The sequence below is a fragment of the Perna viridis genome, chromosome 4, assembly GCF_037379345.1.
Source record: "Perna viridis isolate PV_CMFRI_1.1 ecotype Kerala chromosome 4, ASM3737934v1, whole genome shotgun sequence".
Lineage (NCBI taxonomy): Eukaryota > Metazoa > Mollusca > Bivalvia > Mytilida > Mytilidae > Perna > Perna viridis.
In genome coordinates, this window is record NC_142448.1 from 27,227,335 (window position 1) to 27,245,164 (window position 17,830).

The following is a 17,830-nucleotide window of genomic DNA, read 5'->3' on the forward strand; positions in this document are numbered from 1 at the left end:
CATGGGGGGTACATGTGTGACCCACAGTTTTACTGGTAGTTAAAATAAAAGTATAAATATTTTTCAGGTAAATCCTGGAAGTTTAGCATCTAAATGTGGATTACAACAAGGAGACATTATTCTTAAAATTGGCAGTGTGCAGACTGATACGTTACGTCACAAAGAGGCACAGGATAGTATTCTAAACAGTGGGAATAAGTTAGATTTATTATTACAGAGGTGAGACCCACAACAAACAAAATGTTTAAGACCTGCATGCAAATGTTCATTTTCATATTGACATGTTCCCTGATACATGTACATGAACATACATTTGCATCATGGTTTTTACTATTTATTTTTACATCCTTTCCTTTTGTATTTTTTGTCTTGACTGGTGAATAATTCATGATCCCTTTGCACAAAATGTTAGTGACAGATTGAAAAGATGCTTAATATTTTAATAAAATGCACTACCGGTAAGTGCTATTGGAAGCTTTAGTAATTCAGTAAATCAATGTAGATCTATTATGCTGTATTTATTGTACATTTGTACAAGTACTGGACTAAATCTGACAAACAATCTTTCAAGTACTGGACTAAATCTGATATGCATTTGTAGCTAAAATAGAAGTATATATGCAGCTGTAGAACAAGTAACCTACACCCATACCATGTACAGAATAACAAAGTTGACATGGAATTGACTAGACCATGTGGGTCATGTTAGTTCTTCTAATATAACATTGTGGTTTAAACCACAACTATTTGTTATGTAGTCTAGATCATAAAGTAGGATTGTACATTTTGTATCTCTCAATATCCATATCCTATGATCTCATAAAAATGTTAAAGGGTAGCTTCTCTGTTTGTATTGATACTCATGTTGAAGTGCTGTTGATATATTGTAGGGTTGAAACACTTGCATACTTGAAATTTCTTGTTAGAATTTGAATTTTGGATTTCTTTAATAGAGTATTTATATGTACATGGTACAGTAGATGGTGTTCCTAGCAGCTTTTGAAATGGACAGGGTTATCCAGATAAATAAATGGACTCTCTAACACAGGAAAATTTGAAGGCACATCATGCAAGCATTAACATCTATTGAGGGAGTATTGACAGAAAAGGGCCAGATGTCCACATATTGCCAAAACTACTAGTGTACTTGTGTGTACATGTAAATAGTTTACACATTTTTATATATTTAAAACTTAGGGAAATTAAACATACTTTAGACTCTCATTAAGGATTTTAAGCTTTGTTAAAAAAATGAATGATTTAGAGTACTTGTTGAAGAGGGCAACATTTCAAATTGCCAAAAATGAATAAAAGGCACTTTGGATTTTTTCAAATATGGCAAAGTGGCTCATTCTTTAAAAATGTTCAACCCTTTATATAGGCAAATTTGGTAGGTAATCCTTTAGCCAGATTTACATATACTCTAATATATAATATTTTTAGATAGTCTGTGTCTGAAACCATGAGATCAGAGTACATTTTGTGCATGTACATGTAGTTTCATGCCTAAGGCTTGTACAAAGATTCTTGAGTTATTGTAATTAAGTTCAAATTTGCTGAACTGCATTTAAACAAAAAATAACTGAAATTTTAAATTACTGTTCTAGCTATAAAAAAGTTTTTGGCACTGATTTCAGTAGTTGAGTGGGTGGGAATGAAATTTGCCAAACAACTGTTTCTTTGATAATTGCTACTGTCTAAAAATGATATCAACATATTTTGCACATGAATATATTACTTTCAAATATTTTAGGGTTAAAAGCTTGCCTCATAGCACTAAATGTACTCTGTATATTCTAAGTAAGATTACTTTTTCATACTTTTGAGTGGACACTGCAGTGTCACTGTACTATGTACAAATGTACATTCTGCAAGTCTCTGCTAATTAAGTGCAATTGTACAGTACATTATGTAGGCAGTAGACATCATGCCAAAGCGTCAAAGGTTACAGTATATATTTATATAATAATTATTCTCATGGTGAAGTCTTCTCAATCTTTTATCAAAAATACAGATCTAATCAAGACAAAACATTCCTATATTCTGGCATTCTTGGCACTCTTCTTTGTCATAATGATTGCTTGTATCTCCTATCTTTCTGTGCAAACAATAAAATGGGTCTACAGACTCTTATGCGTGTACATGTACAAATGTATATGTACATGTAGATGCATGTATTTAGGTATTTTATATATTAGTATTTGTATGTTTTCTTACACTCATGTAGATGTACAGTACAATCAAACTGTATCTAAAAATTGTCCTTGAAAAAAACTGTTAAAGGAATACTGAATGCATCTAGCCGACAATATGTGAATCCAGCCTAATGATTGAACCCCATTTTTGGGTGTATCTTTACAAGCCAAGGGCTGTAGTCTTATTCCCCTTCCTGTCAAGTCTGCCAAGCAAAAGACTGTTACCTTTGACCAGTGAAGATGATGTGACTGTTTCATTTGTAAATTCTTGGAAAATTTACCTGATTTTCAAATTTCTTAAGTTTCTGTTGTATGTTTACAAGTAAAGACTGGACCTTGACATTTTCTTCAAGTTGATATAAAAAACTTTAACTGGACTGAATACTTTTTACAAAGGTTCTATATAATCAGTGATGATCCTACATTCTGTTTTATACATGCCTATGATGTATGTACCAGGGACATATTCATTGGAATGAAGAATAATTTTTTCAGTAGATGTATTTTCAAATGAGTTTTTAGGATGATCACTGTACTCGTCTTCTTTAGGAAGACCAAGTATACATGTTATGATGTATATACTACATGTATATCATAGTCCAATTGTTACCCTACAGTTAATAATACTTCAGTACTAAGTAACCCTGATATGACATGTCTTTACATAAAAAAAGTTATTACTTAAAAGTATTTTTTAAATCCAAACAGCTATTTACAGCTATCTACTCCTTATTTAGGGTACTAATTAACTCCAGAATATGACGTACTAATACCAGTGGTGCTTGTTATATTGTTTATTATGTAAAGTTGTTAATACTGTGGTCCTGGTTAACTGGTCAGGAGTACTTATCCTTTACATAACACAATAATCTTCATTGTACATTATTAATGATGTAATGAAAAACATATTTCTACTTGTACACTATATGAGTGTACGTGTATTGGTACATAACATTTTTGTACATATACATATATTGTGCAATTCTTGTTTGTCGCTCCTATTCACTACAGAAACACTGTTACAGCTACCAATCTGAATTATAAATTAAAATGATTCCAGTGAATTTCTACTAACCGTAATCAATTTTGACTTATCAGGGTATTGTGATAGTGATTCTATATGCAGACTGCTCGATAATACATACAATGTAGCTTTATGAACATGTCAGCAGTGTATTATACCATGGCCGTAGCCAGAGAGGATGCCATGGGTGTAAGTGCACCCTCTTTTTGCTTAAAATAATTAAAATTCCTAGAGAAAAACAGCTAGAATTGGATGTGCACTCCTTTGAAAGATGAAACTGTATACAAGTGCACCTGCCTTTCAAAATTTCTGGCTATGGTACTGTACACTGTTTGAATAAGTCACAAACCCATACATGTAATGTCTTCCTTTTGACATAAAGAAGTATTAACTAAATGGAATACTTGGTACCTTTTTCTCTCAGAAATCTTGTTGTCATATCCTGTTTTGTTTTTTCATGAACGTTAACTTTACACTTTATTCCTAGAAAGGACCCTTTTCTCATAATGTTGTAGTCATGTGCCTTAACTTGTCTAATGCATGACTTATACGAGGATTTCCTACTTCAACGGAAAGGAATGATTCATATCAATGATTTGTTATGTTTGGTCCTTTGGTAGATTATAAAGGGTTAAAGCTGGAGTAATCAAATTATTGTTCTAGGTCATTTGAAGTCTGTTTGCTCAATCATTTCCTGAAACTGGCCTTGAATTTTATACAGTGCACATCAAGAAATGTAATGGTACAGTTTCTGCCATAGTTCTTATTCATGTATATAGTACATAACACCACCCCCTCCCCCCCCCCAAAAAAAAAAAAAAAAAAGAAAGAAACAGGAGACAAACTAGTAGTACATACTAATGCACCATACATTGTACTTAAGAATTGAGCTGAAATATTGTCACATGGGAATATTTTGTATATATCATACCTTATAAGTTGACAATTATTGTTTTATAATTAGACATTCCACCAGATATTTTGTCATATAAACCTGCAGGTGTTTCACATTTGTATGAACATCATTTACTTTGAACTTTTTCTCAGGCTGTTTTGTTATGAGTTTTAAAATTAGTAGTACAGTAAATGAAAAATCTTTAGACTCAGTTTCTGTATGTGCTGTCTACAGCTTTTTGATGGAGTTATTTCCCTTTGTTAAAGTGTTAGCTTTTTTTATTTAGAAATTTTCCTTTTTGTGGTTTACTAAAATTTATTTCTAACTCAAAAATACCTTTGCCCCAACAGTAGTCCTGTTACACTCATCTTAGAGTTTTTATAGGACTACGATTTTTGTGGTTGTACATGTATAACATGTATGTTATTATAGATTTTGTGGACCTAAACTTCTCTTTCAATCAATTATCTAATGCTATTCTTTTCTGATTGTAATTCCATTGATACCAATTTACTATCAATATAATATTCAGTTTACTTCACACACAAAAAAAATCCCCCTTTATCCCCCTTTACTGGGTGTTTAAAAAATACATCAAATTTTACAGTTGAAGTGGTAAATTTATAAATGTTCCAGTGTGATATATTTGAACTTTGTGAATGTTTCTTCTCCAAAGATGTAAACTTCTGTTTGATAAGAGAACTAGTAAGGTTTTTGTCAAACATGATTCATTGCTGTAGAATTAAATAAGAACAGCCCAGTAAACCCTAGAAATTGGATTCTTTGAGGAATTTGTAATCTGTTGTGAATCACCCATTATTGCTATTTATCACATATTAGCTCATTGTCTGGATTAAGTAAGCTCATATGAGTTTTATTTTTACTCATTATTTAGTTTAAGTGCTTTTGTAAACTCAGTTATTGTTAACAAACTTTTGGACTTTGTTTTTATGTGGACAGTACATGGATGCAGTTGTATGTAGTATGGAAACCCAAGAATTTTGGTTCCTCATACACATGTTTGTTCTTTTATACAACTAAATGTCATTGCATTGTTATGATAATTTGTGATATTGATGAGCCATATTGAAATGCACTGAGTATGTCTATTTCAAGCAATGACTGACAAGATAGTCACCTTGAAATTGATCAAATATTGAACTTGTCACACATCGATCTGCAAGCCTTTATTGTGGTCTCTGAATCACTGATTTGTCATTTAACTGGCAAGTTAAAATTCAAAGTACATTGTACATGTATTCAAGGACAGAGTAATTGAAGTGATGATTTATTTCTAAGGTCCTTTTGTACATTCATATGATGGCAGAATAGAATGATATAAATGTATTGGTACCGCCTGGTAAAATGGAAAAGGGTAACAGTAGAAATAGATTATTAAATGTGTGGCAGGGGCAGACCCTGAAATTTATTTTTTGAAAGGGATGGTCCAGGCTATCATTTGCTTGTTTTTGCCCGAATTCAGTTCACAATATCATTTTTTCCAACAGTAAGTTGGCTTTAACACCCCTTGATCTGTCACTGTCTGTGGAAATGGAAATCTCTCATAGAGCAACATAACAAGACCGAATTTTTTTTTTACAATTGAAAGAGTAATCAAGGGAATCAAGGTTCTAGTGGAAGTCAAAAGAAAGCAATCCAGGGACAAAGACCAAGCATGGAAAACAGACATACACAACAAAGAACACTAAGTAACTGAAATAATACATACAAAGTAACAAAAGCAAATGAGCAACTTGAACTTCACTAAAAACTAGGAGCAATTACCAGGTGCACCGGTGGGGTAAGCGTCCTCTGCTTTTCTAGAAACACCTGCCGAGTTGCTCTTAAAAAGTCAAGTCTGGGGTAGACGAAAGAGGAAAGGAAAACTATGACATGATCAATAAATCAGTTTTCATGGTGCAAATGATACATTGTAACGATCCACGAATTCATGGTAGCAACCATAAAACTTCTGAAGTGATGACGCTGCCCTTACTGTAATGTTGACTATACACATATGTACATGCAAGTACATTGAAACCTTAACCAAATTATTCTTAATTATGTACTTGTCAAACCATGTTCTGAAGATATGGTATATACATGTATATGATTCATGTACCGTAAGTGTTTAACCAAAACTGAGCAAATTCTTCAGATCTTAAGAGTTTTAGTTAGGACAGGTTTCACTAAATGTTCCTGTTTATGTTATTTACACTCCAGAGTTCATATACCTTGGCTCAGCTGCCTTCCATTCATATAAAGAAAATAAAACAAAACTTCCATTTAGTCTTGTAGACATGTATCCCTCAATGTAGGAAAACAAGATTTAAAATTCTGGCCTATACAAAAGCACTTTTGTATATTCTCATAAATTAAACCACCCAGGCCTAGGATAGCTTAACTCCTGAGCAACATGGCTTATCAGAAAAATTCAAATTTCTTGAACATTGACTAATTATTTGTATACATGTAAGGGTCAGGATTTATTGATAATAGATTGTGTTGGAAGCAGTCCACTATTATTTGATGAAAATTATTTCATGGTGTGTAACAGTGGTACATTCATTCAAGTTAAATGTTTGGTGTAAGCAGATCAAAGCAGTGTTAAGTTGGGTGTAGTTTTTTTCTGAAAAATCAGGGTTGATGGCTTTAAAACATGTGTACCCTAAACAGACAACCTAGTTGAATTAATATCACATCAACAATTATTTCAATTACATTTATAAGGCTTGCTAGGATTGACTAATTAGGAAGCATACTTGTGAAGAGTGTGTTCACTCCTTTTTCATGTACAAAAAAGTTCAATAAAAATCATTATTTTTCATCCAATGTGTATAACACTGTTTGCTTATTTTTTTCAAGAATTAGAGAAAAGAAAGGTCTAAAACTAAATGCCACTGGGTAAGTTATGGAATGAAGTGTTGAAAATATAAATTTATGTTGTTAGAAATAATTATTTTAGCTCTTACTATGGTTACTGTGATTTTATCCAGGTCGCTGTTCTGCTTGCTCAGACTTTATAGGATGTGACCGAGGCATGTTCAGTAACAATTCATTTCATTTCAAAGAAGTCTACAGAGTACTACTTTTTCCCTTTAGAAAGTAACAACCCTTAGAAAACTCCAGTTATTTTAGTTAGAAAACAAGTATAAAAACTAATGCATGTCCATTTTGTGAGTAATTTTTACTAATATTAGAAATGATAACCACAATAAAAAATTCAGGAAGCTAGTTCTTTGAACTGTTTTCTCTAGTATCAAAAAATAGACTGATACATAGACTAGCTTTTAAAAACAAAGACTTAGTCAGATCATGCTTTTATGATTAAGTAACCAATGACTGGTACCCCAATGACAGCTACCTGAAATGTAGATGACAAAGGAATGACCCTTTCTGGGAAGACTTTTGTAAGTTCCTGATTAAGCAATGCTTTTTTCTCAAGTAGAGAATTCATCCAAGGTCGACTTAAAAATACAATTTTTCAGTACATCAGTGTTACAAAAGAAGGTCTGTGCAAATTTCATATACCATAAAAAGCATGTTCATTCTGTTGTTCAGAAAAGCAAATTGAGCCTCAATGGAGTGCATGCTAATTACTACATGGATCAATTAATTTATGCAAGAATTTACTACAAACTAATTAGGCTTAAGTCTTGATTAATTATGTAAACAGAGTGCATGTCAAAAAGGAGTTTCTCATATGAAGTCATGATTGTAAAGTAATTTCAACACCTTGTCATTGATGATGACAAAACCATTAGTTGGAGGATTAGGAAAATCATGTATGACATATATGTTATTTTAATTCTGAAAAATAGTCACTGAAATTCTTTTGCTTTAGAAATAAGGCATATTGTCATTTTATTAAATGCCTAGCTCTAGAAGTACATGTACATTGTATTATAGTTGTTCGGTTCTAATTTCCCTACTTCAGGTTAAACCACTTATACATTTTGTATGTAATTTTCTGGAAAATGTTTCCATAAAAAGTAAGAAATCACTCAATAATAGTGCCCTTGTTGTGTGCTGGAAGGTGCTATTAGGTATTTTTCAGTACTTTAATTGTTCATATCTTGATTGAATATATTCCTATTTATATAAACAAGTACTCAATGTGATTTTCAGCTATTAAACCATACCATATGCCAAGATCATCCTTTAGTTCTGACTTCTGAAAATTGCAGACATTGTACTTCTTTGAATGTAGTAGATTCTGTAGAAATAACAGATTGTTCTTGGCAATGAGACAATCTTTCATCTTTATACATGTGTATACTATTTGATGTATACATGGCTGGTATATATATACAATTGATGTTACTTTCTTATAGTTGTTTACCATGGCCATGGAAACAACTTAGGCCTTGTCATATATTTCCTGTAGTAGTTTTATTACTTAAATACTCTTTAAATAAGAATCTAGAAGCAATGGTTGTCTTTCTGCTACTCTTATCAGTTGAAGTTAAAACTAATGTGAATTTTTCTGAACTAATATTGTTGGAGCTTATTTATTTCACACCAGGTAATTTTATGCTACCCACCCCTGTAGGGTTAACCCAAGTTTCCAACACTTTCCGTCTTCCATTGGAAAATGTTTGGCTTGATATTAGATCTTCCAACTAAAGAAATCAACCTGCAAAACTGACAAATGTAACTCTTTCCATTGCCTGAAAATAGGAGTTCAGAGCCCTGGTTAATGATTGTTTGTAAATCAACTTGTTAAGGTCTCTTAATAATTCTAAAGATTATACTAATTTTAAGTGGAGGGAAGGTACAGTCTGTACATTCACCTCTTTGAAAAAGTGAGGACTGTGAGTCCCAATCCAAGTACAAGTTCTGTGTAAATCATGAATTTAAATAATTTTAATCATGGCTACATTTATGTGTTGCTCTGTGATTCTATGCTTTAAAACTTATAGGTACCACCAGGAGAGGAGTGTTCATTTTCGTGGGGTGTTATTTTTGTTGTGATTTGATGGGTCAAAAAATTCCCATGGGTGTAAATTTTTTGTCCAGACATGTCATCATCTTAAACAAAGTAAACAAAGAAATTTGCTTATAAATTTTACTTTGTGGATATTCCTTGTCTATGAATGAAGTAAAAAATTGTCCTAATGTGAAAATTTCTAAATTTCTTGAAGTAAATAACATGGTGTATGGTTCAACTAAGTCATTGAGGGTGGCTATAATTAAATAGTTATGAATATAGTAAATATGCCATAGGCTCATGATATGCTTTTTGGTGCATATGATATGTTATGTCAATGATTTTAAATGTACATGTATCCTATAGGCATCAGGAGAGTGATTACAAATTATGAATCATATTGCATTGTTTTGTTCTTTTTTCTCCACGAAAACAAAACACTTGTATGATTTAAAACTTCCCAACGGCAGTCAGGTGGGTGAACCACATAATTTTAACAATTACCATTTATGGTAAAGTATTTTACATACAATAGTTTATTTATTGTTTATTACATAGATTTGGTAGATAAATTATTGGGTCTGTGGTAAATGTACTGTAAACACATATTTAACTATTTTAAGGGGTGGAATTGTGTCTTTTTAGTTTGGTAATGATATCATTAAATCTTTTATTGAGAGTAATATATTTTTGGGAAGCCTATGATTAACATTAAGTGTACTTTTGGAAGTTTGTGAATGTTATTTGTAAAGTATACAATCTAAAAATTTACTCTATGTACCTGGAAAAAAAAAGGTATTTGTTTTATAATTTTGCACTTATTTGCACAATCATTCCTGTGTACTTGCATGTATGTTATAGACCATTTAACATCCCTAGGAGCCACACTTGTAGTATGTGAATTGGAATAGATTTCATTCAAGTTTTTCTCTGTTTTTAGTAAGTTCATTTATACACCAGAAAATGGGTATAATTGCACCATGTGGGTTAAATTTGGGTCATTACAAGGGTTAAGGCTTAGAACTTTAAAAGTGTCCTAATCTCTACTCAAGTCTGTTGCTGAAAGGGGGTTTAGACCACAACAAATTATGTCAAATGAAAATCCTCTTGTGGTCAAATTAAACTTTTATTAGTTGTTTTCTTAATTGATCTGCTCTCCTTTGACAGTGTGACATACAAGTACATGTACACTATTTAAAATAGGACTTAATCTAATATACTTTATGGCTTTTTTTTACGCTGACTTTATAGGAAATAATGGGAGGGGGGCTGCAGGTTTAATCTCTGACCCAGTCTTACTAGAAACTTTATAAATGGTTGTCACTGTTTCTGTACCCATATAAATGAAGCATATATAGTGATCATCTGAGTTATGTATTCAAGTGGGAGGACCTGCCTGCTGTGGATTTCTAGCTTAGAGTGTTATATTAATATATCAAGGGTGCTAAAATACAAAAAAAAAATACCAATCATGTATGTATTAAATTTGGATATGCTGTACTGTCTACATAAGTTTCAAGGAGTAACCTCTCATCTGCAGCATTAGAATCAAATATATAGAAAGATCATACTCCAAAACTTAGTTGCTTACACCAAGTACTCAAAACCAAAACTATGGAAATATGAACTGCCAACTGACATTAGAACTGAGGGTACAATAGCCATTTTTATCACTCTTTACATACATGTACATGTATATTCATAATATAGATAACTTAGAACTTTTGGATACAGAGTCATTTTTGGAGGAAATCCCTCTGGAAAGGATAAATTCACATGCTGGTATATGGTCTGAATATAGGTGAAATATTGCTGCTCGGACGTTAAACCCCAACAAACAAACAAACATTCTGGTATATGGTTAAATAGGATCAACTTGAATGATAATTAGTTTTCATGTCATTAAGTAAAAAGAGATCTACTAATCCTGAATAACTTAAATCATCAATATATTAAATTCAATGAAAGGTTACCATGTGTAGGCATGATTTGGTTATTTTAGGATTATAAAATTAAATTTTTAATTTTGGCCAGTATTGTATCCCAGTGGAACCTGCATTGTAACTCCTCTGTATACAGATAAAACATAGATACCTAGTAGAGCAAGAAACCTTTTTCTTGCATACAGGCAAATTCAGATAAGAAAAATGTGTAGGTTGCTTTTTGAAGGACAGATACATTTATAATGTAAGTGTTTTTGTACAAACAATCAAGATTTTGGCATGATTAGGATAGTTGTTGTTTTGCCCATTGCTTCAGATATCAAAAACAAAATCCACATTCTTCCTATGGCTTAATACTGATAGACTATCTAAATTATGGCCTTCTGATGCTTCACAAGCAATAATATATAGATAGATGGTTATTTTCTATTTTCAATATTATTTTCTATTTCGATCTAGAATTTGATTAAAGCTATAAATTCAGTGTGAAGGTTTCAGATTTATGTCTCTTTAATGAGTTTTATTCAATTTCTTTGGCAGTTCCTACTGAAGGAATTTGTATACAACTTTGTCATTGCATAGTTTTATGATAGAGTCTACATGTACCTAAAAGATTGTGATAAGGAATGCCATGAACTTAAGTTGGCTCAAATTGTTTAACAGAGCAGTTATCCATTCTTGGGTTCCATGGTTAATTATTGTATACTTTGTCAAAAACATCTTTTTCCTAATTAGCCCTAATCCCTTTAAAAATACTTGGTGCCTTGCTGTGTGTCAGATACAGAAATACATGTAAAGATCCTAGTCTCTAAAATTGTTGAAATTTTGACATGGGGAATATTTCTTGATATATCTGGTACACACCATTTACTTGTGATGTCCTTATGACTTGAAATAGAATATCTTAATGTAAGAATAAAAGACAAAATATTGTTTCTGAGATCCAGCAAAAAAGGGCAAGTTCAAAATACGTGCCTTACATGTAATAGATTGCAGACTTTACAGGAAGTTATCTATAAATGAAAGTACTGCACAGGGTACACATGTCTCAAACCTTGTACTCTGCATTTATCTCTGTTATAGTTTATCTTCTGCCAGGCATTGAGTGTGATTGATCATCAGAAATATTGCCTCCTTTGAAAAACCCTGGTATGGATTATGTAAACTTCATCGGTGAGCATGTTTTTTTGTGTTTTATGCTTCTATTCTCATCTCTGAGTGTTGAGTAGCATTGCAGAATTTTCTGTACATGCCAATTATATCTGTAGGTCTGTGTCATTCTGTAGTAAGTCATTGAACTGAAGATGATAGGGCTACAATACTTGTAAATTCAGGGAAATTCATCAATATTGTTGCCTTGCCGATAGCCACGAAGTATTAGCTAAGTTGGTATGCAGATAACAAGGCAATTTGTGCATTAGTTCAGTATTTTTATAAAACTATAGCTTGAACTACATGTATTTCTAAAAAATAATCAGAAGGCTTAATTGATATGAAATCTTAACTTTTTCAGTTTTGAAGCCAATGACTTTATGGTTTTAATGGTAAAGTATCAACTTCTGATAATCACTGAAATAAGTTTCCGTCAGTATTGTTAAGAATTTGATCATTTTTTTACAAGGCACCACTATTTGGCAAGCTGCAGAATGATATTTTATACAACGAGATGCTATAGTGGAACTCTAGTGGGTAGTGTATTGAAATAAGTTTGTCCGTCATTCCAGTAAGGAGTATTAAAACAACACAATACAGTTTTGTACTAATACATGATACCTGTTGTATAATTTTTTTCTGATTTTTTATCCATATAAATGCATACAAGATTCATTTTGATATAAAATTATTGATGTACATTTCAGACGGAATCTAGACCAGTATGTTGAGAAGGAGTAAGTCCAAGGAGCTAATATCTCTGGTTATGGGTTATCACAAGCATAATATTACACATCATAATAAATGTAGTATATAAATTGTAACATCATAGCATCCCATTTAATGTCTTCAGAATTACTTCATACCTCATATTAATCATCTTGACCAGCAAGCTTGAACAGAAAGAATGGCCAAAGCTTCGCTAGTTGAAGGTCTTAGGTTTATCAGGTCAAATTTGAATGTTGCTTTAATGCTGCTGATTTTGGATGATTAAGAGAAGCTTGGCTTATGCTCCTTCATAAACAGATGTTGATGTTGTTTGTTATGAAAGCTGAATGGTAGTGTCAGTTTAGGTTATGATCAGTGATACTGAACTAATTATTCACCATTGAATTTGATGCCTCTTTTCTAGTTTTTGCTCATTGTGATAGGGAAATTTTCATGTATATAATAAGACTTCAGTAACTCAAGTGTAAGGGAAAAAAGAAGGTTTTGTCAAATATTTCAGCTTTTAATGAAATTTAGTTATCCTTATGAACTTTCAGAGTTCAGTTAGCACTGCTTTGCATTTAGGACCTTTTGAGTGGATCTTCCTTTTTTTTTGCCAAAAGTCTAGAACTTTGAAAGTAAATTTGAATTTTTGACTTCAGGTTGTTTCTGATGATGGGACAACCCTGAATTTCTAGCCTTGGTAACTTACGTTATTTAAAGCATTGTTCAAGGATTTATTTAGATTTCTAAATTGTGTCTTGCTGATAGAAGTAATCTTCCTTTATGTCTTTATAACTGAACTTTTATATATTGCTACTTATCCCATAGAAAAGTTCCAGTTTCTATCATTGACCTTGAAAAGGCAGTGATTCAATGTCACCACTTTCTCCACTATCTTACACACTTGTATCCTCCATTTATCAAGATGTAGCCAACTACCAAAACACTTATTAGATAACATACATTTCCTTGGTACCCATACTTTTTGTACCTATTATACACATTATATTTGTTTGATCTACATATGCAATATCAGTGGTGTGTTGTTTGCTCAATTGGCAATATTTTCTCTATCTTGTCTCAAGAGAGTGTTGGAGATTCTCCAAGACTACTTCTCTGATGAGCCCTACAGATGATCTATATTACTAGATGATGACTTTTGTAATGAACAATTTGCTGTCGTTAACTTCATTGTTCATGTGTTTTTCTGGTACTTAAAACAGGTTTCTTTCATAATGTAATCAGAAAGGACAGAGTTATGAAAGATAATGCAATGAACATCTGTCACAGATTTTTTGCATAATTTTTGTACTACTATTTATTTCAAAGAGCAAGTACTTCACAGACAAACCAACATCTCCCTTTTCCTTTTTTATATGGGTCTGCAAAACGTTGTAGTCATAGCTGTTGTTTTTGGTATCTGTGTCATTTACTCTACAATTGGATGCTTCTATATCATTTTGGTCTTTTTCTACACCACAATTTTTTTTTATTTTGCCATGCTTTTAGTTTCCACCATTTCAACAATCTTTGTTGGTCTTGCACTGGGATGACAGTTAGTTTATAGTATTGTTTAAAGAAACACGGGATAATTTACTACCCAACTATAGCTCTGAAGGTTTAACAAATATTTCAGGGGGTTTATACGATTTTCAAATGTCTTAAAACAAATACTCTTGGTGCAAAAAAAAATATCAAGAATACTCTTAGGGAATCAGTCAGGTAGTATATATGTTTTGAAATAATACCCTTCACTAACAAGCACCCTCTGTCTCAAATATAGAGTCAAATTAACTTATCATTAATCTGGTGCATATCTGTGAATCAGTATAGTTAGAAAGTTCAAGATCATGTGGGTTACGTAACTTAAGCAATTTACTTACTGTTATGAGATAAAAGAGATATTTTAATGGGTTTTCTCTATCTTCTTAAGACTTAGATGTAATCTTTTATGATAGCTTAGGAGTTTTATTCTGCAAAATGTTGCATGTTTATTTTGTGAATCATGCAGAATTGCATTTCTTTTCATAATCCTTTGTGTACAGATGAATTTATCTTTATATTTGTATTTTGTAGGCAGATGATTGACTATGTGTATACATATATTATGTATTTTATGAATTTGATTTAAAAGCCAAAATATCAAAAATAAATTATTTAGGGTCAGACTTTTAAGTGGGTGTTAAATTCTGACAAATAAGCCACACATGAAACATTATCTGTACATGTATTGAATATTCTGTAATTAATGCTTCAAAGAAAACCCTAAAGTTTACATGAAGTGGTACATTTCTACATTTATTTAATACTTACATCTGTGAAAAAAAAACAAACAAGAAGATATTTAAGTTCTGTTCCATATTTTGTCTGTTCTTTAAGAGGAAACGATACATACATGTATCCTGTATGAAATGTGGTTTTATAGATTATACTGTCAAAAGAAGGTCACCTTAGGTTACAAGTCATTACTTAATTTCTATTTCAAACACTAATCCCTACATAAATACGAAGAGTTTAAAAGATTATCAACCCCAAGCAGCCATTTAAATAGCCTTACAACTGTTAGGTAAAGATCATGGGGGGAATGTTTATTTAGTCTCTCTGGTTAAGATTAGCTGTACTTATCCTTGGTTATCTTCACTCGAATTAAAGATTTCTGAGTACATCAACTTGTAACATGTAGGCAGTGATAAGATACCATGGGTAATATAGAAAAAAAAAGAAAAGAAAATTATCATAATTCAAAGATAATCATTGAAGGCAGTTTGGTTAAAAACATGTACATGTATTTGCAGCTTGGGTAATTTGAAGGAAGTGTGTTTCAGGTTCCCTAAAGTACATGTATGTTACAATGGCCCAGTGAATTGTATGCAGTTGTTCAATATTATCTGGTTCTATTTTTCGTAACTAGTATTGGGTCAATGGCTCATTTACTTCATATCCTTAAATGATCCTTGTGTTTGGATGCAGTAGTACATGTACTACAGTATTTTTAGGAAGGCAGTTTAACCATTTTCTAGATATAACCCTCGATTCTCTATTGGAAAGATACTGCAGTTGTGCCAGAAATATTGAATTGTTGTTTTCCTTGTTACGGTATTCTTTGTACCATTCACCCTTTTAAATTGCTGTATGTAAGCTTGTGACTGGTAAGTTTTTGAACTGTCGGTAATTTCTTGCCAGAAAGTAAAGAACAGCAATATTTTAGCTTGTCAGGTACTAGACCCTGATTTTAAGGTCATCAAACTTGGTAAAGTGTTGGCTCCTGTAGAGTTATGACTAGACTACCTAACACCCATGGTACTCATAATAAAGGCATTTAAATTGCTTTCAATGTTTCTTGTGAAAAAGCACATGTATAGTCAAATACATGTAATCCTAACCTCTTTTGACTGAAGATTTTATTATACCCCAACAAGCGTTTTTGATACATACATGTAGGTTAGAACAGGAAAATTCATATTATCTGATATCATGTCAGTATGATTCTTTCCTTAAAACTTTCAATCCAGTCATCTGTCAGAGGTCTGTTTTCGTTTTTTCTCTTCTTTGAACTAAGGAAACATACTTCTGCACAACACAGTATGGGTTTTTCCCTAAAATTATAAATTGATAGCTCTCAGCGTAAATTTTGGTAGTTAATATGTATAGTATTTTATAATCACTGTAGAAATTAAGTAGCCCACACAAAATATTAGGGGCCATTGGCAATTGGACCCCTTCTAATTTCATACCCCGATAGTAGGATATATTGAAGTTGTGTATTCAATGTTTTTGCCTAAAAGTGAAGAGATGTCACTTTCTGTATTGTTTATTATTACAAGTTTTTTACAGAATTTAGACTTCCTGGTATATTCACATTTGACTCATTTTGTGAAGAGTGTAGGTCACCATAGCAGTGTACTGATTATTGTGAGGAGCTTTCTCAGTCAAATGGTTCTCATCATGTACCAGTACAAATGTGTGGTACTCATGTTATGGTACATGCTGATTTGTTTCCTGAAGTAGTACACAGTTAATATTTCATTACATATTTATTGGGAGATTAAGTTATTTTTGTAGAAAAACCCATAACTTTAAAGTTTATGGTTTTACTAAGAGGATTTATCTAGTCAGTGAAATTGTTTTTCATTCAAGATTTCTTAGGTGTAAAATTGGATTTTGTGTTTTACAGCCTGTTTTATCTTATTAATCTGCTGCCACTTTAGAACTGGTGGTCATCTTGAATTTTATTATCTTGTCCACATTTAAGAATGGTTACAATGTGAAGTCTTTACTATCGAAAGTGAATTGCTTTTAACTCCATGTTCATTTTAATCAAAAGAAAATATATACAGGTGTTAGGATTTATATGTTGTAAATTTAACTGGTTTGTGTTCAGAGTCAATTTACATGTAATTGTTATGTCGATGTGAGCATATAGTTACTCTACCATAAAAGGTCTTTGTGAATGAAATAATAAGATCACTCACAGGAAAGGGGAAATAATTATATCTTCCTAATTTGCATATTTATTGTATTTATTTTTTAAACTGACGCATTTATGTCACAACAAACATGAAAAATGATAGGAGGGGCCATGAAAGAGAAACGAATGTTCTTTAAACTAGTTTCAAGTTTTGTGCATTTTCTTTTGATGTTTTTGCTCATTGCATGGATGCAGTTTACAATGTCAAAACCTAAAGAAACAGTCCATGTCTTATATATTCACGAGTAGGTTTTAAAAGATGAAATGACATAAAGTGGGAAAAACCATACTAAATATAAAGTCATTGAGCCTCCTACCTAACCCAGTAAATTGTATCTCAATAAGGTCATTATTTAAGATTGCTGAGTATCAGTTAGGAGAAAGGCTGAGAGCTTTTGGATGCATGAATCTTAAACTGCAGTGATGTAATTTTGACTCCACCTTATCCTGTCAAGACATAATCATGGCATATAGCATGAACAAGATTGCTCAGTCCATATGATTTCAAGCAT

At 32.0% G+C, this 17,830-nt stretch overlaps 1 protein-coding gene and 1 long non-coding RNA gene across 21 annotated transcripts in view; one reads left to right on the top strand and one right to left on the bottom strand.

Moving 5' to 3' along the window:
- The window catches only part of LOC148619553 (PDZ and LIM domain protein 7-like), a 40,936-nt gene that overhangs the window by 2,767 nt on the left and 20,339 nt on the right, over nucleotides 1–17,830 (top strand). For 9 of the 20 annotated variants that reach the window (XM_088579584.1, XM_088579585.1, XM_088579594.1 and 6 more), the window contains exons 2-4: nucleotides 68–219; nucleotides 6,980–7,018; nucleotides 12,847–12,876. In XM_088579584.1, the coding sequence (XP_088435710.1) occupies nucleotides 68–219; nucleotides 6,980–7,018; nucleotides 12,847–12,876 (221 nt within the window). Of the gene's footprint in view, nucleotides 1–67; nucleotides 220–6,979; nucleotides 7,019–9,804; nucleotides 9,840–12,846; nucleotides 12,877–17,830 lie in introns of those variants that run through there. The other 11 variants (XM_088579587.1, XM_088579593.1, XM_088579603.1 and 8 more) reach the window with 4 other exon arrangements.
- Nucleotides 3,104–3,770, bottom strand: LOC148619554 (uncharacterized). The gene is made up of 2 exons (XR_015921614.1): nucleotides 3,631–3,770; nucleotides 3,104–3,228 (listed from the first exon to the last, which is right to left on the bottom strand). It is a non-coding gene; the product is annotated as an uncharacterized LOC148619554 (long non-coding RNA).